Consider the following 26,368-nt stretch of genomic DNA (forward strand, 5'->3'; position numbering starts at 1 on the left):
TTAGTCAGAGATGGCTAATGCTGTTATGGTTTCCTTCCTCAAGGCAAGGAAGAATCCAGGTACCAGATGTAGGTGCCAAGACGCCAAGACATAAGTATAAGACCAAAGGAAATGGGCCTAATCTTTATTTTGCATTGATAGCTGGGAAGTTGCAGAGGCAAGTGACCTAATTGGGGATTCCATCTGTAGCCTCCCCGACAGCCATCTCACCTCACCTAAGTGAGAAGCCAGGCATTAACAGTTAAACATTCTCCCTCATGTCCAAACAAGAATGAACCACTTTCACACCCTGGGCATGTAAGGTGTATAGGAATGTGACCCATGTCTAGCTCAGGGTTTTACTGAATCTGGCTGCACCTGGGGAAAACTTTGCCTTCCTATCAGTCCAACAAACCGAATACTAAGTCACACAGAATACCCAGGATCCTAGCTCAGGCTCTTTTCAGCAAAGGCAAAAAAAGTGAGCAATGGATAAGACAGCATCAATAAGATCCAAAAACTATCTTGAAATGAAAGCCTGATTCTGTAAAACCACTTTTAAAGGATGGGTGGCTAACTCTCCGAGAATACACACAGAAAACATGCATTTAGTTCATGTTTCCAAAATCCAGGCAGTTATACTTCTCATCTCTGTGGGCACCATAAGCATGTAGTACACTTACATGTAAGCGAAACACTCATACACATAAAATTATAAAAAACCAAAAACATTAAAAGCTAATAAATAAAACTATTGTATGAGAAAAAGAAAGCATTTAATAAAATAACTAGCTCTTAAACCCTGATTACTCTGTGCTTACAAAAAAAGATAGAATGCAGCTCAGAAAACCCAAAGTTTTAAACATATAATCTGAAAAGAATGAGAGGAATAAAAGCTAATTATCAGAAAATGAAGGTTAAGGAAACAACTACAATTGAGTTACAATAAAACTCAGGCGGAAAATTGAGCTTCCTTGTAGCTGAAATGCAGAATACCAAGAGGAACATATCTACCCAAGAGTAGCAGTGCACAGTTTATAAGATAAAAATGGTTTTCTAGAGTCATCATCTCTCTGTGTTTCCTGAGTATAGACACAATATCCCTGTTATGATGGTCTGCAACTCCTCAAATTTTGAGCCAAAACAAACCGTTCCCTCCTTTAGTTGCTTTTGTCAGGTATTTTATCACAGCAATGAGAAAAATAACCAATATATTCTATGTTCTCCAGTATTAAATATTCAGCCATGATTTCTTTATGTAAAAATAAACAAGCACACCCATGTCCTTAGTATGTAAATTAGTTTCAACCTTTAATAATAGATAAGAGTATACAAATAGCAAACAATTTTTTAATTTCTTAAACACAGTCCCCTGCACAGACTGCCCTCGGGAACAGTGGCAACAGAACCAATTGAACACAAGGCAAGAATGAACAACTGTGTACAACAGCATATAAGTCAACTGCATACAGCAGTACATGTTACCTGTGTAACAGCATGAGAAACAAGTACCTATAAAAACACATGAATGAGAGCATAACACACATGACAATCGACTATTTAAAGATGAGTGAGAGTTACATGCGATGGTATGTGAGAACTAGCTGTGTACAATGAGAATGAAATGTATGCAATTGCACATGAGAGCCAACTACACAACAGCACATGAATGCAAGTTGACTCTGTGCGATGGCATGTGAACGAGTGCCACCTGGGTATAAAAGCATAAGAGAGCCAACTGTAAGTAACAGCACCTAGGGAAACTGTATACATCAGCGGGGAATAAACTAACTACACTTAGGCACATTGAGTGAGTGAACTAGTCATATACAGGGATGCATACGTGAGAACAAACTACACACAACAGCACATGAATGAATGCACATATTTTCTTATGAAATACAAGTTCACAATGAAAATACATTCATCAAAATAATCTATTTTCATAAGAACACAAGTAAAACTTCTAGTCAAATCATTTATTTACCAAATAATTTATTTCAAGGATTTTCAACAGGGCTTGAAACAATGAGTATATTATTTCTTAGTTATTCAAATTCTGGTGTTATGTTTTCTGATTCTTTAACAAGGAAACCAGAAGGATCGATGTGTTTGAAAACCAACATTTTTTTGTGATAGTCAAATTAACTAAGACTTATAGAAAGACTTTCTTAGTTTATTCTTGCTAGAAATCATCCAGGGAACATCTTCACTTGAAGATTATAAGTTCCTGTTAAGGAAGTTTTCAAATGGTAGATTTAAAGAGAAAACAAACCATTTCACTTATAAAAATGTAAGCTCTGGCAACATCAGCACTTCCATCTGAACAGTGAACTGCCTGAGATGGGAATATTCTGCTTTCTTCCTTTCAGTAAGATATGTAACAATAAACACAATGATAATAGGTCAGTCTTTTCACAAAAGAGAAACAAAACATGTAATTCCTTGATTTTATAATTTTTGGAAAATTGGAAAAGCTTAGAAAAGTCAAGGCATAAATTCTACTAAACCAAGACAAGTACTAAAACTCTACTAAACAAGACATTTTGGTATATTTAATTCCAGGTTTTTCATGCATTAACAAATACAGCAATAGTCTCATTCTAATTTTAGTTGCCCTTTTTTTTTGTAATTTTGTCTTTTTTTTAAGCTGAGGACTAAACCAGGGTCTTCTACTTGTTAGGCAAGCGCTCTACCAATGAGCTAAATTCCTAACCTTTTATTCTAATTTTAACATCCCCTATTGACAAGGTTTTAATAATTTTTAATGGCTGCAAAATATGTAATAGTATACTATGTGATTGGTTATACACTAATATGCAGCTAACCTATAATGCTGAAAACAATGTAACACTAGAAAATAATAATGGAAAAAAGTTCCACTTTCCTCCTACGCATACTTTTTTACCTTCTGTGTCACCACCACTAGAAGCATTGTCAGAATTTGTACAGTTGGGAGGTTCTGGCAAACAGGGGATAAACCCCTCAGGAGGCAAACTCACAGTATAGAGCCGACATTCTGGCTGGATCTTAATGTCACGATCTGTAAAGATAAAAAGGAAACAGCATGCACTTGTAAATATTACAGAATGTAACCAAACATTTATTTGCCCTGATTTCATTAGCACTGTTTCTCCAGTGAAATTCAGTAAACACAAGAAATTAGGTAATGCAATAAAACTTAAACACCATCATACATATTGACTTTAATAAGCCAATGTTGCCCACAAAGCAAGACAGCTATATGCCCAGCCAGGAAAAGGGAACCATCTATTATTTAGTTCATGTTAAGCTACTCATATCATAAACTTCTAGGTTTCCATATGGTGATATAAAATATAAGTAATTCATGAATATGAAACAAAATATAAACAGTCCATATAACATACCTTTTTTCATTATACCATGAATCTTCTAACATTTTTGTGCCTTGTCCTGAATTTTGTCTCCATGTGCACTAACATGTACAGAATGTGTGGATATATCCCCTTTACACTCACAAACACACACCCACAGATCCACAGACACAGAACAATCTATAGACCAACATGTGCTTGCAAATACACTGAGATACAAGTATATACACATGTAGATACACATACACAGAAATATACAGACACATGCAATACATACATAGCTTTATGGCATCATATCACACATAATTTTATAATTACATATTTTTATATAAACATTTAAAATTGAGTGTAATATCATGAAACAACACAATATAGTATATAGTATTTAAACCTTCATATATTTTTCATGGTACAAAATATGCTATGGTATGGGAAAATTATAATTTAATTATCATTTAATCACTGTCCTAAATTATACACATAAGTGGTGACTTCGAATGGTCACTGTTATGAACAGTGATGATGGCCATCTATATCAGTCACTTTCCTTGATTCTATTATGAAATATCTGACAAGAAGTATCTTAAGGGAGCAAGGATTGATTTTGCCTCACAGTTAAAAGGTTCAGACCATCAAGCTAGTGAAGGCACTGGAGTGGCACATAACTGTGGCAGCAGAAAAGTAAGGCTGCTTAAGCTCACATTTCCATGGAGCAAGAAGCAGAGACAGGAAAAAAAGAGACACTAGACTATAAACCTGAAGGCTTATCACACAAAGACCCACTTCCTCCAGGTATGCCAACATCTCAAAGGTTCTACAATCTCTTAAAAGAGTGCCACCAGATGAGGATTAAGTATGCAAACTCATGAACCTGTATTTTACACCAAAACTATAATTCCATCCTTGTTGCATATTCCTTTGCACACTTGGCCATTTGGTTTCTTCAGATAAATTCTTAGAAATGGAGTTTCTGATCTGAAGATTTGAAGGATCTGAATCTTTTGCTATATATATATATGAACTAGAACCAGCTGTAAGAGAAATGCTTTTTCCCATACTCTCCAATATTTTGTATCAATTCTCTTAACCTTTATATTTTCATTTAAAATAGGGCAAAGTGGTTCTCTTGCATATGGCAAACACAAATGGATATCCCAATTGGTCTTCCACAGAATAACAAACATTTTATTTTAAACCAACAATGTTCAAGACTCACCAAAATCACCAATACATAGAATATATGCCTTTAAGATATTTAAATGTAAAACCTTTTCAAATTCCTATCAGTGTATTCACTCTCTTGTCACTAAGTATTCAGAATGTTGCCAGAATTCTAGTTCTTCTGTTAATTTGATTCACATAGTTGATTAATTAGTATGTCATTCCTTGCTAGAATCAAGGGCAGATGGTGGTATGTTTCTAAGAATACTATTTCTATCTTGTAACATCAACATTTGATCATTTTTCACAGAATATTTTTGGAAGCTTTTAATCACTAAATCTTTCTTAAGAAAGTTAAATAGAACTTAGAAATGTCATTGTTCATTTAATTATTGGGATGCATATAGGAGATATCATGGAATTGAAGCGTGAGATGACTCAGGCAATGGAAAATAATGATGTATCCAAGAACACAATTTGAACTGAAACATGTAGGAAGACAGTCCTCCTTTAGTGGGAAACCACATGCTACTTTACAGCTAAGCTTTTAAGCTGTATATGATGACACCGTCACAGCCAGAGATGAGCAGGAAAGGTAGACTACCCTGAGCCTCAGTTTGCTAATTGTAAGTAAAGGTGGCCATATGATATATAATAACTTCTAGTTCTAATTTTCTATATTATTTTAGGTAAAATATGGGTTGTTTTGAATACATTCACCCTTTTGGAAGATTGGTATCAGATCTCTTATTCAAGTGTAAAGAATGAGTTGGGTTATACTTTATGAAGCAGGCAGCTGCCATTTGATTCTACAATTCACTATTCGCACACAGTATATAGCAACTATCAGACTGTTGATCTCCCAGAGGGAGGCGTGGAAACACAAAGAAGGCAGGTGGGAATCTACCGTCTACTGACAGAAGTTATTAGCTCCCATATCCCTAGGGAAACACACAGAGGAGCTGGTCAGGCTGAAAGTCCCTAAGCAAAAGAAGGGATATGCTCTGAGCAGCTCTATTTGTAGGATACTGTCACTTAGATTGATTTAAGCCTTCATTCTCACTTGGAGCCACAACACACTGATCCTAACCCTTACACTTCCCAACTACCCTTTCCTTTTCTTTCAGCTACGGTCCAGTAGAATCTTTTCTCTAAGTTCATAGAACAGGGCTCCTTTTAAAGCTCCTGCTTTTCTTCTGGCTTCTAGAAAATGCTAGCACTGGTGACTGTGGAGCCCTGAGTTCTGGGAGCTCTTTTTTACTCAATGATTCCTCAGCAGCTCATATCCAAGCAGGAACTTTCAACCACTGCTGCCTGGGCCCAGACTAAGTGCAGGATCAAGCATCTTGCTATCCTTGGTGCTTCCTGAAAACACTGCTGCTCTTCTCCCTCTGCATGTAGCCTTTACTTCTGCTCCAATATGAAAATAAATCATGAAGTTCCACAGATATTTTACCCACCATAGTAACTGACCAAATCTTCACCAACTGCAGTACCCTCCAACTTGCCCTAAGCTAAGGCCACCTCCATCCAAAGTTAACACTCTAGTAGCCCTCCCCTTCTTTCCATGAGGTTCACTGCTTCAGCTACAACAGCTTCTATACCTTGTGAAACAAAAAAAATTACTTCTTTATTGAAGTCAATTATATTTGTATAATTTTTAAAATTAATTTCTATACTCACTGTTCTTCCTAATCCTTTTGGAATTTAGCCAATTCATCTTTCCTCAGCCATGCAGGTGGCCTCAACAAAATTATAAAGTAATCCACAACGCACTAACCCATCAGCCACACTATGTACTGTGGATTAGAGGTCCAGAAGAACATGGTATCCTGATAAAATGCTCGGTATGAGTGTCCAATGCCTGAAGCACTGCCCTCAGGTATGAGGAAGTGCTAGGTAAACTGGTGGTGTAACAGGAAACAAAACTGTTAATTTAAATGAAATAAAGTTTGAACATTAATAGATGAAATTGAACACAGGTTGTAGTCAGTGATTAACCATCCTGAACAAAGACCAGAGTGGTGTGTTACCTCACTAAATAAGGGTCTGATCTTGCTCATACTCCACCCCATAGGTTTGCACTACATTTCTTTCTCTAATCCAGTATACCATGCTCTCCATGATCATAATCTGTGCACACTGGTTCTTCAGTTGAGAACAGTCCTCACTATGTCCCATTATTGCGGATCTGCTCTTTGGCCATCTCCTGTGCTCTGTATTCAAAATGCACTTCTGTGGCTGCCTCCAGCATTATGATATCTCTTCAATTTCTTCTTTGTGGAAACTTTGGAAATATTTGTAGCTAACCATACTCTGGGCATAATTTTATTGCATTTTTTCATATTGTTCATTTACTTCCACAGATCTCATCCTGTCCCCCAGTATAATTTAAGCTTAAGCTTGGCAGAATGTGTCTGTTTTGCCATCTATAATCTAGTACCCAGTTTGTTTATGAGAGAAATTGTTGCCTGATTGGCAATTCTTTTTTTTTTTTTTTACTTTATTTTTTAGAAGCATTTCATTACAGCTTTAACATACTCAGTAACAATTCCCAGAGCAAAGATATATCTCTTTTAAAAGTGGCTATAAAATTTTTAGGTTCACAGTTGAATTAATACAGTTATACAATATTGTACTCAGTATAAACCCTATAAGACATAAAACTAAATGAGGTTTCAACCTTTAAGAAAGATCTCCATTTCATTTTAAAATATACTGGTTCTTACAGAAAGACTCATTGTTTTTGCTAATAACACTTAGGTGTTGGCGTATACGTCTCTAATTTGTATGTATCTGATTATTACTAGTCATGGTCGGTTGCACTCAGATCCTTGGCACCTGTGTATGGATATAAAGTCATTGGGTAGATTTCAATGGTAATGTTTAGCACCTCTACTAATTAACATGACGTAAATTTTTATGCTTCCTCCTCAAATATAACTCATTTTTTAATTTTTGTGTGTCTATCACACAGAACATCCCAATCTTATTCATTTATGTACCCACTTCCCAGATGGCACCTCCCATAGCCTCCCCCGCAAATAAAGCCCTTTTACTCTATCATCCCTGCTACTGTCTGCTGTGTTGTTGGCACCCCCAGCCGTTCCCCAGTACTTGTCCAGTATTGATTGGCAATTCTTAGTATTGCTTCTGTAACAAATGATAGATCTCAGACTCTGATTCCTGAGGCTCCACAGCACTTTTAGTTACTCAGAATTTAAAAATCCAGAACCTGCAGCCTGATTTGGGGAAGACAAAAGCATTTCTTTAGCACAAGATGATTTTAAGCACTAATATCACAGCTAGATTAGGATAGGAGTCATCACAATTAGCCTTGTAGTCCAAGTTTGTTTTTCCATGCATGGAGAAATTATTTCTACCTGCAAAGTGTTGAGGAACTGGATCATGTGTATATACTAGTGGCTCAGCAGCAAGGACAGTACTGCAGAGCCAGGGGAGCACCAAGAACGGCACCATGAACTGGGCCAGCACCAAGGACAGTGTTACCTACGCAGGAGTCGGGATGGAAGAGCAGTTGGGGATCGGTACCATCAAGGACAAAGTTCCCCACTGGAACCCTTAGGAGACATCAGTAATGACAGAGCAGAGCACAGGTGAACTCTGGGGCTCTGGCTCTTGCTGCTGCAGCAAACACACTTGGCATCCCTTTGTCTTTGGGTACTGCACTTCCCCAGAAAAGCTCATATGCAGTTTACTGAATTCACTAATGAGGTAACACCTCCTTTGTGAGAGGGATTAGGGGCGGCTATATGGGCCAAGGTAGCCAAGACCCCCAACTCCCACCACACAGACCTGAACTTCTGAAGAGACAAGTAGATGAGTGTGTATACTGACCTAATAGCAAAGTGAGATGATCCAATCTAGCAACAGAAGAGGGAGATCAGGACCCTGTGGGAAACTTGCTGTGAGGTGTTAAGAACTTACCAAAGTGACTCTGACTCCATGCAATTCCAGTCAGAGGGTCATCAGGGATTACAAGACAGTTTTAAAACAGTTTCAGATTTTTTCTGACTAGCATATTTTAAAAAATCTTTAAAATGTTTTTAGTTAGCATACAGAATGAGTTTCAGTAATGACATTTTCACACATACAGATCACTGTACCTTGCTTGCCCTTACTCACTTCTACTACCTTCCTCATACCATCCCCTACCTTGTCCCAAACAGGTCCCCCTTTGCTTTCATGTCATATTACAGATACATATGTCATTAAATATACATATGCATATGAGAAAACATACAATACTGTGTCTTATCTCTTTCCTTTTAGACATCTTCTTTCCCATGTCAAGTTCCCCTTTTCTACTTTCATTCCATATACATTTATATTTAAATCTTGATTTTCCATATGAGAGAAAACAGTATTTGTCTTTCTGAGCCTGGCAGGATGAACTTCAGTTTCACACATTTTCCTATGAATGTCATAATTTCATTATTTTCTACAGCTGAACAAAACCCACTATATATATATATATATATATCTTACATTCTTTAGCCGTTCATCTGCTAGTGGACATGCAGCATGCAGTCTGGCTCTATATCTTGGCTAACATGAAAAGTAAAGCAATAAGCATGGGTATGGAAGTATCTCTTGGTATGCTGACTTAGAATCTTTCAGGTACACACCCAGGAGTGGTATAGCTGGGTCATATGGTATTTCTAATTTTAGTTTTTTGAAGCTCTCCAAACTTATTTGCACAGAGACTGCCCTAGTTTACATGTATAGTAGCATGAATGAGGATTCCTTCCCCTGACATCTTTGCCAATATTTGCTGTTGTTTGTTTTCTTGTTGATAGTCATTCTGACAAGGCTGAGAGGGAATCTCAGTGTAGTTTTAATGTGCATTCTCCTGATGACTGAGAATCAGACTAGTGTATTGTAAAAGACAATAATAACAATAAACATTAAAAATGTTACAGCAAGCATGGTTATTAGCCAAGGAAAAGAATAAACATTTTCCATAGTTCCATCAATAAAACTACTATTAAAACGAAATGGAATATTTAAATTTAGAATTTGTTACTATGGTTATAATGCATTTATCCATTCATATACTTAATAGCAATATCACATATTCACATACTTAATAGCCTGACTTTAATGTATGAATGTCATTTAATCCTATGAATACATTACAGTTAACCAATTTCAAATGTTGAATATTCAGATTTCTAACTTGCAGCTCAAATAAGAATAACCTGATTCAGTTTCGTCCTTCTACATCTTGGAGAATGAAGGAAACTTGGCTCAGGCTCCTCATTGTAAGAACTGTGATAGTACGAAACCCGCCTATAATTATGCAAAGCTTCCAAGTGACACTTTCTCATCATCTGCCCTGTCCCTGGCTATGAAAATTGTTTCCCCTTTGTTCTTCATAAATCTAGAAGACAATTATCAGTTATTTCATACCTGAATGTTGACTTTAATGAAGACTTGGGGAGGAAGGGGGTCAAGTCCCATCCTACCCAATCTTTGCGTTTTTGGTCTCCCAGTCCCCTCCTCCTTGCTACATTGTTCTAAACTTTATTAAAACTGTGGGCCTACCAAGGTTCACACTCTCAGCCACTCAAATAGTTATACTGTGGTGTTACCATGCCACATTAAATAAACAGCCTCTTTTTTATATATATACTTTAAAATTTTTTATTTAAAAATTTTTCTAAAGTTCATTTTAAAAAGTTCGTAGTAATCTCAGATACATTATGGTTTGTACTGGTACATTTTTGGGTAACACAATCATTAATATAACCAAATGCAATCATAGAAAAACCCAACATAGAACTGGGGAAATGGGCAGGAGATCCTAACCTTAGCCAAGGAACTGACCACTGCTGGGTGAGAGAGAGATGGTCTTCTTTAAGGGAATGATGCTAGGTAGGCTGAACAGGCTCCACTGGGTGAACTTACACCAAAGGACATCTGGGTAAACAAACTTGACATGACAGGCATTAACATATATGAAAGAATGCATAAAATCTGGAGGGTGGGCTATGGGGTAGGATGCAGATGGGGAGAAAGTCTAAATATGATATATTGCAAGAAATGCAAAAAACTGAATTAAAAATATATATTTATTGAAAAAGAAAAAAAACAAAACCTAGATCTATTAAATAGGTAGCCACAAACCACAGCATTTGTCCCGAAGATGTAAAATCAAGGTGAAAACCTCCAGGAATATGTGCCAAGAATGCTGTTCAAAGAACAAAATGAGATGCCTCCAGCCTTTAAGATCTCTTCACAGAAGGTCAAGAAAATCTTGCCCTAGGACACACTGAATCAGAGATTGTCTCTACTATCTCCTGGTATTCAGGACAGGCTCAGTGAAGAATGACATTCTTCTTTCTTCATACTTTCACTAAGTATTAATGAGAACTCATTTAAAAAGCTGAGTACTGTAGTGCATACCTGTATTTCTAGTGCTAGGGAGAGGAGACTGAGACAGGAGGATCCCTGGAACTTACTGGCTAGCCAGTCCAGCTAAATTCCTGAGCTTCAAGTTTAGAGGAAGATCTTGTCTCAAAAAAAAACAAGCAATTAAGGAAGACACTGAACAAGGAAGGACTTCTGTCCTATGTATGAGAATGTATGCACATGTACATGTACACACACACACACACACGCACGCACAAAACTGTGGAGTTGCTAACACATGTACACAAACAAAATTGATGTTTGAGTTGCTAACAAATTTCATTAAAAAACTGTTAAATGGCTAGGACAGAATTTTTAACAATTTCTGAAATAGTGCTAAACACACATTTTGTAGTAATATATTTATATGAAATAGCATTGTCAGCACTGATGATTATAAAATCAAAGTATTGATCAACTCTGAGAAACACTGAAGATGCTTTATGTCCTGCAGTATCAAATATTCAGACAAGACTGAATTCTTTATGTAAAAATAAATAAGCACATCCATCTCATTAGTATGCAAATTTGCTTTCATTTTAATTTTTTTATTTTAAAAATATTTTTTATGTGTATGAGTGTATTGCCTGCATGTATGTGAGTGTACCTGTGTCATGGAATGCCCATGGAGGTGAGAAGAGGGCTTCAGATCTCGTGAAACTGGAGTTACAACTGGTTGTTAGCTCCATATGGGTGCTAGGAAACAAACCAAGGTCCTCTGCAAGAGCAGCCAATGCTCTTAACCACTGAGCCATCTCTCCAGCTTGCTTTCACTTTTAATAAAGCATAACATTATATGTACATCAAAGAACTATTTCGAAACTAATTTATGACTTATGCTCCATAAATATTTGGTCTTCATGACTATCTTATATACCTGTACACCTGCAATAAATATTTCTTGGGTGAAAAGATGTCATGATTAGAAAAGCTTAAGAAGTGCTATTTTAGCTCAGGGTGACCCCAGGCCATCACTCAAAACAGTTAAGTACAAGGGCTAACAATGCTGCCTACGATACCATGGAAAACGTTAATATTCCCAAAATAATTTATAAATATGATACAAATACAATAAAATTTCAGTTCACAGAGACTTGTATGTAACTTGATAATGTCTTAAAATTTTATTTATTTTTATTTGATGAGTATGAGTGTTTTGTCTAATGTATGTAAGTTCACCTGTGTCATACAAGGCCCAAGGAGACCAGAAAAGGGTATCGAATCCCTGGGAACTAGAGTTACAGAAGGTAACTGTGGGTGCGGGTCCTCTGGAAGAGCAGCCAGTGCTTTTAACCGTTGATCCATCTCTCCCGCCCCAACAATCTGAGTTTTATTTTTATTTTATTTTCTTTTTTAAAAAAATGAAAGTAAAGACTAGACTTTACTATGTGGGAGAAAGGCATAAGCTTATCTCACTGTATATTCCAGACCACAAATATAAATGAGAAACCAGTGATGGAGCATCTTGAAAGGAAGCTGATGAATGACCTCCATTGCCAGGGGGTAGATGAAGATTTCTCAGAAAGAATACAAAAAGCAAAAACCACAAAAGAAGGAGAGAGGGGCATTTAACCTCATCAAAATTAAAAAGTTCTATTCTTCAAAATGCTGTATTAAAAATACATAGGCAATCACTAGAAAATTATTCATAGTGATTATACATGGTAAAGAGCTTCTATTCTAGATATAAAAATGTTATAATTAATAAGAGGGTAAATAATCCAATTTTTAAAAAAATTTAAATCCTCTTTATTGATAACAATAGTGATAGAGAGAAAATCCACTAGAACAACAAACTTAAATGTCTAACACACAGGAATAGTTTGTAGTGACTTAACTGACTTTGGTTTTGAATAAAGTATGAGGAGGGATAAACAAGCTAATAACTAAAGGTGTTATCATTTTAACCAAAATTACTTGTCTAAACGTGTTTCTTAGCTGACGTTCGAATTCCATCAATTAGGTTCAAGCTCCTTCTTCAAAGGATCTTCTCATCAATAGAACAAGGACTGAACAGTCTGATGAACATTTGCCAACACTAGCTGTTGAGTTTTTCTCAGAAGATCTCCGCAGTTTCATCATTTCTTCCTTGAATTCACTCTGGGTACCAAGAAGTAGATTATCAATATTCTTCTCCATTTCTTCCAAATTCTTTAAGAATGTCTCACAGACACGTCTAATTGTTTGCAGCCGGTTGTTCCGAACAAGTCTAGAGTTCTGAAAATTATTTTTTTCATGCAGAATGTCATTAATCAGTTTTTCTTGTTTTTCCTTAAATTCTTGCAACTCGGAATCCCACTGGTGAGACAGACCAGCGAACTTCTCAGAATATTCATCACTAAGCTTCTGTATTTGGTCTTGTGCTTCCCAAACTTGACTGATTTCCTCATCACTGACTTTGATAGTCTCAGGACGTGTTTCCATTGTTTGTTGGTTAGTGAGAAGAGCCTTGTTAACGTCAGCTCCAAGTCTTCCAAGCACATTGTCCACCTTATCCCCAGATAGCCAGACAGTTCTGCAGGAGAAGTTCTCTTCTCATTTGTATCGGCTGAATCATTGGCTGGACTCAGTTCTTGAGTAGCGGCACTCCCCTCTGTAACATTCGGACTTTGAGCTTCCGGATCCAAGTCAACGATTCTTATGAGGTCCTCCTCCTCTGGTGGCTTTACAGATTTATCAGAATGCTGTCTTCCACAGGGAAGCATATTTAGACAGTTTCTCTGCAGGCTCCTTCAGACGCATCCTCACTCCACAAACTCAAGGCCGCTTTGCCTCCCCACGGAAGTTCAAGAAAACCTCAATAATCCAATGTTTAAGTGGGCAAAAGATAAAGACTTGACAAAGGAAGAAATACAAATGGACATAAAACACAAATAAAAAGGTACCAAAAAGCATTAGCCCAAAGGAAAATGCAAGCTAGGTGTGACAGTACTTGCCTATAATCTCAGTATTCAGGAGGCTGAGCAGGAGGAGCCTGAATTCTAGGCTAGCCTGGGCTGTACAGTAAGACCAGGGGGCAGGGAGTTGCTGGCGAGATGGCTCAGTGGTTAAGAGCACTTGCTACTCTTCCAAATGATCAGCGTTGGGTCCCCAGTACTTACAATGGCAGCTAACTGTCTATAGCTCAAGTTCCAGAGGATCCAACTCCCTCTTCTGACCTCAGTGGGCACCAGGCGCATATATAGTACACTTACATGCAGGCACACATTCATAAATATAAATTAAAAATAAAAAAATTTAAAAACCCTCTATTTACAATATCAAAGATTGGCAAAGACAGTGGATGTGAATTACTAGTAGGAATACAAAACAACAGCAACTTCAGAGCATTACTGGACAATTTCTTTAAAAAACCTTAAGAACAGGAGGCAGAAATTGGCCAGGCAGTTTAGGATAAAAACACCCCAAAGAAAAATAACTGCTTTCTTTCTTGGCTAAATGCCAAAGTGTCCTTGGGATTCCTGGCAGCTTACTCTATGCCAAAGGCTGGAAATGTCAAAAGTATTTGGGGGCTCTGATCTGATTCCTAAAATATTTTAGGGTTACCTCTTCATAAGGGGAAATGTTCCAGTATCAAAAACCCTCTTAAAACTGGTCAAGAGAATAATAATCTCCAGCTTGGGTGGAAACTACATTTTCTAGCTTTACCAGATTACCTGGGCATGGGATCACCCCTAGGAAGGCAGGTTCACCCTAAGTTGTGCTAAAGAGATGGCAGAATAACGCATTAATGAGATGGCGAACTTTTCCTACTTGGGAATCTGCACCTCTTAGTGCGGTGCACATGAGCTGGGTTACAGACATGAGTTCTCTTTAAGTATGCAGCTTCTCTGAATTCTTCAGAAAAGTATAATCTTGTCCCTTCTTTACATCTCTTTTCTAACCATGTTTTTCCTAACACTATGGCCTGACCCAACATCTCGGACTTCTTTATTTTTTTTCTCTCAATTATTCTTTTTATTGAAATTTTGCGATTTACACAAAATATGTAAATTGATGGTATTTAGATTCCCTCCCAATCCCTACCTCCCCTTACTGCCCCTCACCCAATTTAATGTGTAGTGTGTATATATATGTGTGTGTATGTATGTATGTACATAAAAAGGCCTATAGAATCTAAGCTATATCTCCAAATGTCTTTCAGTGTGGGTCCATCCACTGGAGCCTGGTTAATCTACCAAAAGTCTCACGCTTGAAAGAGACTCTTTGCCCTCCCAGTAGCCATCTGTTGTCACAATTTCCTTAGGTGGGGTTGGAGCATCTAACCCACTTCCTCATGTCTATGCTGGGAATTTTTTTCTGGTTTGTGAGCTTGCATGGAACTTGTGCATGCTGTCACCATTGCTGTAACTAGCTGTCTGGAAAACTCTCTTTTCTTGTGGTCATTTACCACCTCTGGCTCTTACAATCTTTACACCCCCTCTTCCCTGAGTCTTGTGGGGCAGAACGCTCTGCAGCCTCTTGTTCTCTGAACTTTGGCCAGCTGTTTCTGTGTTAATCACCACCTGTTGCATAAGGAAACTTCTCTGGTTAGAGTTGAGAGATGCATTACTATTGGGCTTAAGAACCTGAGGTTAGACAGGTCACAGGACATAGGGGAGAACCTAATACTAGTTTTCTACTAAATCATTGTCATTTAAACTGACTCTTTTCGACTTATTGTTACACCCAGAGGTTAATGCATCTCTCAATTATCTCCAGTTTGGCCAGCACCATTTGTTGAAAATGCTGCCTTCTCTCCAGTGTATATTTTCTGCTCTTCTGTCAAAAATCAGGTGGCTATAAATGAATGAATTTAAATCTGGGTCCTCAATTCTATTCCACTGATCAATGTGTCTGTTTTTATGCCAGTGCCATGCTGCTTTTATTACTACAGCTCTGTAGTATAATTTGAGATCAGGAATGGTAACACCGCCAGCAGATTTTTATTGTTCAGGATAATATTGGCTATCCTGGGTTTTTTGTTTCCATATCAAATTTTAGATTATTTTTGCAATTTATGTGGAGAACTATGTTGGAATTTTAATAGCTATTGCACTGAACTCATAGATTTTTTGATAGGACGGTCATTTTCACTGTATTAATCCTACTGATCCATGAGCATGGGAGGGCTTTCCATCTTCTGGTATGTTTTACAATTTCCTTCTTCAGTGTCTTAAAAGTTTTTATTGTACATGTCCTTTATTTCCTTGGTTAGACTTATTCCAAGGCATTTTAAAGATTTTGAGATTATTGTGAATGGAAGTTTCCCAGATTTCTCAGTATGTTTATTGTTACTGTATAGGAAGGGTATTGATTTTAGGGTGTTAATTTTATATCCTTCCAATTTTCTGAATGTATTTATCATCTCTAGTTTTCTAGTGTAGTCTTTAGGATCTTTTATGTATAGAATCATATTGTCTGCAAATAAAGATGCTGACTTCCTCTTTTCTATTTTGTATTCCCTTTATCTCCTTCGTCTCACTGCTCTAGTTAAGATTTCAAGTACTATACTGAACAGGAATGGAGAGAATGGATATCCTTGTTTTGTTCATGAATTTAATAGGAATGTTTTCAGTTTTTCTCCATTTAGTATCATGTTGGCTGTGGGCTTGTTGTATGTTGCTTTCATTACACTGAGATATATCTCTTGTACGCCTAGATTCTCCAAGACTTTTATCATGAATGGATGTTGGATTTTGGCAAAGGCCTTTTTTTGTATCTAATGAGATGATCATGTGGTTTCTGTCCTTGAGTCAGTTTATGTGGTTGATTACATGTATTGATTTATGTATGCTGGATCCTTTACTGTTGGGTTGATGCCAATTTGATCACAGTGGATAATCTTTTTGATGTGTTCTTGCATTAGGTTTGTATTTTATTGAGAATTTTTGCATATATGCTCATCAGAGACATTGGGCTATAATTTTCTTTCCTTTTTTTGGGGGGGGGGGTTGGGTATTTGCCTGGCTTTGTTATTAGAGTAATACTGGCTTCAGAGAAGGAATTTGGGGATGTTCCTTCATTTTCTGTTTTATGGAATAATTTGGGGAGTATTGGTATTAGTTTTTTCTTTGAAGGTATGGTAGAATTCAGAGCTATATCCACTGGTCTTGGGCTCTTTTTAGTTGGGAGATTCTTAATTACTCTATCTCACTGGTTGTTATGGGTCTGTTTTCATTATGTCATTTTGATTTAATTTTGGTAGGTTGTACATATCCAGAAAGTTATTCATTTCTTTTGGATATTCTAGTTTAGTAGAATATAGATTTTTATTTATTCTTTGTGTCCCCTTGAGAGTGTTTAATCTCTTCAGACCAAAGTATTCCATCAAATATTCTCTGTAGATCTGGTTTTGTGTAAATAAATTCCTTAAATCTGTTTTCGTCATGGAAAGTTTTTCTTTCTCCTTTAATTGTAACCAATAGTTTTGCTGGGTATAATGGTCTAGATTGGAATCTGTGTTCTTTCCTGAATCGTCAGACATTGGTCCAAGTCCTTCTGGACCTTCCGGAGGCTTTTGTAGTCTCCATTGAAACGTCAGCTCTTATTCTGATGGGCCTGCCTTTATATGTGCTTGATCTTTCTCACAGCTTTCAATACCCCTCCTCTGTCTTTAATGTTTTGACTATTATATGACATGGGGAGCTTCTTTTCTGGGGTCCTGTCTACTTGGTGGTCTGTACTCCTCTTGTACCTTGACAGGCATTTGTTTCCCTAGGTTTGGGGAATTTCTTCTATGATTTTATTAAAAATATTTTCTGCACCTTTGGCCTGGGTCTGTTCTCCTTCTATGCCTATGATTCATAGGTTTGATCTTTTTACAGTGTCCCAGAAATCTTGCATATTCTGTGCCTGGCTTATTTTAGATTTGACATTTTCTTTGATTGAGCAATCCATTTCCCCAAGCTGGACCACAAGATCTGATATTATCTGCTCCGTCTCTTCCACTTCCTTCTCGCTTCTTTCCTCTAAGCTCTTTGTTTATTTATTTCCAGTTTAATTTCAGATTGGCTTTTCTTCAGAGATTCACATTATTGAATTCTAGCTCCATGTTTTGAATTATTTTAGATATTTCATTCAACTCTTTTGTGTTTTCAGTTTTTTTACTCATGTCCTCTTTGAATTCTTTGAACATATTTATAATAGCTATTTTGAAATCATTATGTTGTGCAACCACTTGGTTGTCATTCTCAGGAAACAATACAAACGGGTTCTTAATGTATGTATTAGTCATGTCATCCTCATTATTCGAGTCATTTGTGTTTTTCACTGAGGTCTGGGCATTTGGACTTATGTGGTGATGTGTCTTGGTAGGGATAAGTGATCTCCTTGTTGAATGTTTGTTTGTATCTTGTCTGTTGTTTCACCAACTAGTCATGTTATGGCCAGCTGAGTAGTACTTGGTGTTCAGTTTGAGAGCCACTTTATGTTCATGTACAATTTGGGTGGAAGAAGTGATCTCAATTCAGCTAGAGATAGATGCAACATTTGAATTGCAGTTTTCAGGATTGAGTACACAGGGTCCTGGATCAGTCAGGTGGGATGGAGCTGCTACTAGAACAGGTTGGCTGGTAGGTTAGGCTGGTAGGTGGAGGGCACACAGAGCTCAGATGGCAGGCTGCCAGAAGGTCTCAAGGATTGTGCTCCATAAAGCAAGTTTTGGGCAGGGTAGGATCTCAGAGACCCAGGCTGGGCTGTGAGATGAGATGGCAGGAATTCATTCACGTTGACAAGACTGGAGGTGTGCACAGATCAGGGATGGGACCCAAGAAAGTCTGAGAGCTAAGGAGCCTTACATAGGAGCTAGGGAGTCTCAGGGATGAAAATCCAAGCTGCAAGTCCTGGATAGAGAAGGATCTGAAGATCCTTCTGAGATCTGAGATTACAGGGAGTGACTCACCTTGCCAAAACTGGAGGTGTTCAAAGATCTGGGATGGGATAGGAGCCCTGTGACCAGGGAGTATGAGAGCTAACATGGTAGGGCTCTTTAGTTAAAAAAACAAAAATTGTTATTGATCTTTTGTAATTTCATAATCAGTTCCCAATCAAATTTAGACCACCTCCCCCATCCCCCCAATGGACCTCATGTATTCCACCATACATGTTAAGTCCTATCCAATTAAGCATTTATACCCAGATGTATTTCAGTGAAATTTGTCCACTGGAGTCTAAAGATTGTATATAAGGCATACTCTCCCTCACCCAGTAGCAATCAGTCTCTAATAATTCTCTATCTAGGGCTGGTCTGCCACTCATTTCTCTAATTCCCTCTGGGAATTGCGTTGGTATGAGTCCTGGGCTTAATGCCACCACTGCCCCAAGTTCACATGTGCAAGCTTCCAGTGGCCTGAAAGTTTCTGCTTCCCAGTGTTCACGAACCAGCCCTGGCTCTTACCATCTTTCCACTACCTCTTCCGAAATGGTCACTGATCTGTGGGTGGGTAAGATTCAATATAGGAGTCTGTTTCACTAAATTTTTCCCTTTTTGCTGGGAGACCTGTCCTGACACAGACTGACAAACTGACATAAGGCATCCTATTTGGATTTTGCATAGTTTATATGACATTTGGGAGGGGTGATTTACAAAAACATGGATTCTTACAGGCTTTTCCTTTTCCATATTTGAAATGTACGTGCCATCTGTCTCCGGCTCCTGTTCTTGCGCTTGGCTTTCGCCCATGCTCAGTATGGCAGCAGCTCATCCCTTTTTCCCAGTGTACTTCGCCTCGCCTTCTCACTGAGGCCTGTAGAGAAGCCCCGAGACAGGCAGGGCATCAGACCTGCCCTGCCTTTCTCCAAGCACTAGTCCAAAAATGGCGACTACCCCATTACGCTGTGCTGGAAAGTCCACACCCAAACCTAAGTCCTGTGGCTTCCCAACAGCCACACAAAATGGTGACAGAGTGGCCTTGTGGTTTTCCTGGCTTGTATCTCCATAGCCCTGCCCCTTAATGGGCTTGACTCCTTTGCAGGGCATGGGAAAGAGGTTGGACCATGGCTTGTCAGAGGAACTTCTGGGTCACAGAGTCCTATCCAAGGATACACACTTTTCAGTCTCTTATTCTTTAAAACTTGGCCAGTTGTGGCCTTCTGTATGCATTGCACTGTGTTGTATGAGAAGTTTTACTGGTGAGAGTTGAGAGATGCATCAGCTTTCTCTCTAACTCTTGTTCCACTATGTTCCATGAGCCTTAGTTGCAGAAGTTCAACTGTAGATGCGTCACCTAGTACTGGGCATCTCTCAGATGTATATTCTGTGTCTGGCCAGTTGTACAATTCTAAAGTAGCCTCCATCTGTTGCAAAAAGAAGCCTCCCCAATGAGTGGTGTATGGTATGCTTTGTCTGTAAATACAAGGATCAATATTTAACATACAATAAAAAATTTCTTTTGTCTAGAGCTATGAAAGATAGGGAGGTCTCTTCTGTCTGGCACTGTGTTCCTTGCCAAGTGGCTCCAAGGTATACATATACACTAGTGTTAAGCATCTGTATGTGCATTTCTCACGGGGTTTTGAAGGCATCACATTTCCCTCTGGGTTTCCTAGGCCCCCCCAAGATTCTTTAATTTCTACTCATTTTCCCCCCATTCAGTGTCCCTCCTCCCTCCTCAGTTCCAGTGCCCCCATTTTCCCCACCCTTCCCCCATAACACCCACCTCCCACCATACCCCATCTCATGAATTTCCTCTCCTCACACACATACGATGGGCCCTTGCATGTCCCTCCCTCTTCTCCTCCCTGCTGAATACTCCCACTTTCCACCTCTCCCCAGGTAACATCTCTTCCTTACTATCCTCCTCTCAGGTTCTTTCTTTTCCTTTACCTCCGTGTATCCTTTCCATTTTCCTGGCTCCTGGTCTTACATAAATTATATACTCACATATAAGGGATTAGAACTACAAGCCACAAATGAGAACATACATTGCTTGCTTTTCTGCATTTGTGTTACTTCACTTAGTATAATACTCTTTAGTTCCATCCATTTACCTGTAAATTTCATAATTTCATCTTTTCTTACTGCTCAGTAGAACTCCACTATGGAAATGTATCACATTTTCATTATCCATTTATCAGTTGAGGGACATTTAGGTTGTTTCCATTTCTTAGCTATTGTGAAGAGAGCAGCAACAAACATGGATGTACAGGTATCTCTACAGTATGATGGGCCCACTGGGTAAATCAAGATGTCTTATAACTGGATCATATGGTAGGTTCATTTTTAGTTTTTTGAGAGTTCTTCACACTGCTTTTCATAGTGGTTGCATGAGTTTGCATTCCCACCAGCAGTGAATGAGCATTTGGTATCCTTCGTTCTCTTAATCTTAGCAAGTCTGACTGGGGTAAGATGGAATCTTAGCACTCCCCTTTCTCCACATCCTTGCCAGCATTTGGTGTCTTTCGTTTTCTTGATCTCAGCCAGTCTGACTCAGGTAAGCTAGAATCTTAAAGTGTTTTTGTCACATTTCTCTAATTACTAAGGATGTTTAGCACTTTTTAAGGTGTTTGTCATTTTTATTTCTTGGTTTGAGAACTCTCTGTTCAGGTCTATAGCCCATTTTTTTATTGGGTCATCTATTTTCTTATTTCTTCGTTTTTTGAGTTCTTTGCATAGTCTGGATACTAATCCTCTGTCACATGTAGCTGGTAAACAATTTCTCCCGCTCAGTGGGTTTCCTCTTCCTTTTTAGGTTGTTTCTTTTGTTGTACAGAAGCTTTGTAGTTTGACGAGGTCCCACTTATTGCTGACCTTAGTGCCTGAGCAGCTGGTGTCTGATTTATAAAGTCCTTTCCTATGCCTATATCTTGGACATTACTGCCTATGTTTTCTTCTAGCAGTTTCTGAGTTTCAGGTTTTATATTGAGGTCTTTGATCCATTTGGAGTTGACTTTTGTGCAAGATAAGCGGTTCAATTTCATTCTTCTGCAGGTGGAGATCCAGTTTGGCCAGCACCATTTAAGATGCTGTCTTTCCTCCATTGCATGTTCTTGGCACCTTTGTCGATTATCAGGTGGGTGAAATTTCATGTACTCATGTTTGGGTCTTCTATTGTGCTCCATTGATCTGCGTGTCTGTTTTTGTGCCAGTGTCATGTGGTTTAGCTCTGTAATATAATATGAACTCTAGTATGGTGATCTCCCCAGTGTTTTTTTGTTTTGTTTTGGGTTTTTTTTTTTTTTGGTCCAAGATTGCTTTAGCTATCCAGGGTCTTTTGTGATTCCGTAGGAATTTTAGGATTTTTTTTGAAGCTCTGTAAAGAATGTCCTGGGTATTTTGATTCGCATTGCACTGAATCTATAAATTGCTAGTGGTAAGATGGTCATTTTCACAATACTGATTCTACCAATCCTTGAGCATGGTAGGTCTTTCCATTTCCTAGTGTCTTCCTCTATGTCTTTCTTTAGAAATTTGAAATTTTCATTGTAGAGATCTTTAATGTCTTTGCTTAGGTTTTCTGCTTTTCCCTAACACTTTGGGCTGCCCCATCTTGGATTTCTTTACCTTTTCTCTAAAGCTCCCTTCCATCCTTACCAAGTAGCTGCTAGCCAGTTACATGTCTGACCTCCATGTCAGCTCTAAACTGACACAGCTTTATTACTTTATTTTCTTCTCCCTCCATTTTCCTACTCAAGACAGTTGCTGAGATTTACAGCTTGCCTATCCTGAAGACTAGGGATTTTTCCTTAGATCCCAATAAAATTGTCCTAAAGCTTGAGAACAAAAGTAAAAACAAAAACCTTAATCATGTATATACTCTATCACCTAGTGATACTCTTGTCCAACTATCCAAGGGTATAAAACATACCAATCAACCAAACAAACAAACAAACAAATAAACAGGTCTTATGCATATTTTGTATCTCTTACATGAAATGCTTGGCATAAGAAGTATTTCAGATATTTTCAGAATTTGGAATATTTGCATATACAAAATAAGTTATCTTAAGGATGGTATCCAAGTTTAAACACACGATTCATCTGTTTCATACATATCTTAATATACACATGGCCTACTGATAGTTTAATACAGAAGTGTTAGTGATCTATGTTTGATTATGTGGTCAGGTATGTAATTTTCTATAATTTTCAGGTACGTAAATTACTTGTCATTTTATACTAGAGGTCAAAATGTTTCAGATTAAAGCATTTTGGATTTCAGATTTCTGGAGTGAAGATGTTCCACTTATACAGAATGCTCATGGTTACATTCCTAAGAGTCTAGATATGTAAGCAATTCAGACAATCATTAACAGAAAAGTTGATAAATCGTGGGAGAGCAATTCATAAACTACAAGTTATTAAGAGAACAATCTGTTGACATGAAAAGCTCCAGATAAATTGTAAATTAGTCAAAAGCCAGAAAATAATACAGACTGCATGATTCCATTTATATGAAATTCAAGCACAAATCCTTGGTGACAGATTAGTATAACAGTTTGGGGAAGGGAAGAGAACTAACTAGAAAATGAGATGTATAGATGGGATCCTCATTTTGTTTGGGCTGTAGTTATGTTGATATAAACAACAAACTGCCAAGATTTACTGGAAAGGCTCCTCATGACTGCACCTTTCAGTCAGAACTGGGTAGTGCAAGTCTGGAAACCTATTCTCATTGCCCTGCTGCTGTTGCATCCTACTGTGATATACCTCCTCCTGACCCTGGGCTGACCTGAAGGAGGACACAGGAGAAGCTGAGTACCACAGAAGGGTGCTGCCCATGCTAGCTGGGCAAGGCAGCTTGTCAGCAACAGTGAGAGTGAGGCTTCCTTTAGAGCAAAAATCTAAGATGCCTGTGGCCTCACTGCTGCCTCCAAATACCAAGACATACAGACCCCGGGAAACAATGAAGGAGAGATCTGGGAATGCAGTTCAGCACAGCAAATGCACATGAACAATGTTAATTACTTATCAACAGAGTAAAATCAAAGAGTCAGAAGGAGAAAATGTGTTTACTTTACCTCCTTCCCTGGCTCCACAGAATGAGAGGGAAGGGAACCAGACACACAGGATACACATCAGACCAGAGGGTATGGTTTGAAAACTGCAGAGCAGATTGATCTCAGATTCTAGAGTAGCAGGGAGCCTGGAGGTGGAGGAGATACAGATAGAGGATTGATGAGGACCTCCCCACATGTCCCTGCAGTACTCCAGCACAGAAGGAGACAGACTTTTATCAGAAGATAGTGGATCCTTTAGTGGCCAATACCCAGGCACAATGGAGAGCACAGATATAATAATGTAAACAAAGAAACCATGTCAATCTATAACAGATGATGGAGATCCTTTCCCCTACTCAGCTTCAAAATACTGAGATAGGATGACAGAAATGAAACATACTGTGGGAAGAACTCTGAGAAAAATCCCAGAAAGCAGGTAAAAATAACTGTCATAAAAAGAAAACAGGTTAGAAAAAGATGTGATCTACTTAGACACATGTCATCTGAATAACAGGAATTGCATATATAAAGAAAGGAAATGAAGGAAAGGAAATTATTAAGGAAAGAGCACACATTTCCAGACAGCTCTTGGCTGTGCTGGATCCTTCTGATAGCTATAAGGGAAAATTTGCTCCAGGCCTCTCTGGTTGACTTCTAGGTGCCATCTTCTCTCTATATCACCACACAGTCTTTCTCTGTGTTTGTGTCCAAATCTTTTCTCCTTGTAAGGATATCGGTCATATTAGATCAGTCTTTTCTAACCTTCTTTAACCTTATTCCTCCTTTTTAGAACCCCTATTTCCAACTGCAGTCATTTAGAAGTTTAGGGATTAGGATTTCAACATATGGACTTTTAGGGAAAGCAATTCAGCCTATAACCAGTACATTCGTTGGAAATTGGAAAAAAATAAAAACACAAAAAACCAAACAACAAATATTTGCTCCTTGATATTAGTTTTGGGAATTTATAACATCCTGAAACCTTAAGTCATATAAGAAGGACATGAAAAGGAAAACATACAGATTTGTCCTTTAGAAAAAACCTGTGGTATAACCTCATATAGATAATAAGGGATAAAAATGTTTTCCTTCTCATTTGTCTATCATCAACCATAGACATTCAGTATGTGTATTATAAATTTGAGAGGTTTACTGGGCTTTCTTAGAAGTCTAATCCCAATGGATATTATCTCCCTGGAAAAATGTGTTCCAAGTAAAGGGAGATCTAACCTATATGGTACGTGGTACTATTGTACCTGTCAGTTGAGATCCAGTTAAAGGGGTATTATAAAATATGCTAATACCAGGTGCTGGAGAGATGGTTCAGTGGTTAAGAACACTTGCTGCTCTTGCAGAGGACCCAGGTTTGATTGCTAGCATCCACATGGCAGGTAACAACCATTCCCTAACTCCAGTTCCAGAGGATCTGATGCCCTCTTCTGACCTCCTCAGGCATCACATGACATGGGTGCACTTACATACATGCAGGCAATATACTCATACACATAAAATAATAAATAAAATATTAAAAAATATATGCTAACACAAAGAATTAAATTATCTTTATTTAATTAATATTTTTCCTGGGTTTCCTAGCCCCCCAAGATCCATTCATCTCTACTCTTTTTCCTCCCATCCGGCCTCCCTCCTCCCTCCCTAGTCGCAATACCATTATCCATCCCCACCCTCGTCCCAATAACATCCACCTCCCACCACCCTTCCCCATGACTTCCCTCCCCACAACACTGTGGCCCCTTGCACATCCCTCCCTCCTGTCCTCCCTCCCAAACACTCCCACTTTTCCCATTCCTCCCTGGTAAAATCCCCTACTACCCCTCTCTCAGGTTCTTTCTTTTCCTTTACCTCTGTGCATCCTTTCCATTTTCCTGGATCCTGGTGTTACATCAGAATATATTTACTCACATATAAGGAATTACTACTACAATCTAGTTTATTTAGCTGAACCAACAGGAGATGAAACAGTCTTTAAGAACCCAATGCATAGCCGGGCATGGTGGTACATGGCTTTAATCTCAGCACTCAGGAAGCAGAGTCGGGTGGATCTCTGTAAGACTGAGGCCAGCCTAGTCTACAGAGCAAGTTCTAGGCCAGCTGGGGCTACAGGGAGATTCTGTCTCATTGTGGCTGAGCCAAGAACCTACCCATAGTTCAGTCTCCTTCCCTAAAACACAATATACAAATGAACTCAACAAAACCACACTGTACCCTAAGTGTGTAACTTAGAAATACTAATACAGGCTTCTCTCCATACATTAGCTGAATTCACCATTGTATGTATGTGTACGGAATGAGGCCTGCTCTGCCAACTCTTGTAGTCAAAATTTGCCCCAATTCTATCCAAAGGAATACTGACAATGGATTGCCGTAGATGAGGAACAGCTGACCCTCCTGGAACAGGGACCTCTGGCTGACTAGATTTACCAGAAGGGCAGACAGGGGGGGAATGGATGAGGGTGCTGACAACACAGTGGACAGTGACAGGGATGGCAGAGTATGGA

At 38.4% G+C, this 26,368-nt stretch overlaps 1 protein-coding gene across 9 annotated transcripts in view; it reads right to left on the reverse strand.

The window, feature by feature from the left end:
* Erich1 (glutamate rich 1) overlaps positions 1 to 26,368 on the reverse strand; it is a 176,028-nt gene that overhangs the window by 128,609 nt on the left and 21,051 nt on the right. For 6 of the 9 annotated variants that reach the window (XM_029562222.1, XM_029562216.1, XM_029562217.1 and 3 more), the window contains one exon: positions 2,888 to 3,022. In XM_029562222.1, coding sequence (XP_029418082.1) covers positions 2,888 to 3,022 — 135 coding nt within the window. Of the gene's footprint in view, positions 1 to 2,887; positions 3,023 to 23,870; positions 23,996 to 26,368 lie in introns of all 9 variants that reach the window. The other 3 variants (XM_029562219.1, XM_029562221.1, XM_029562220.1) reach the window with 1 other exon arrangement.

This window comes from Nannospalax galili, unplaced genomic scaffold (genome assembly GCF_000622305.1).
Source record: "Nannospalax galili isolate Female #2095 unplaced genomic scaffold, S.galili_v1.0 scaffold134, whole genome shotgun sequence".
In the NCBI taxonomy this organism is placed as follows: Eukaryota; Metazoa; Chordata; class Mammalia; order Rodentia; family Spalacidae; genus Nannospalax; species Nannospalax galili.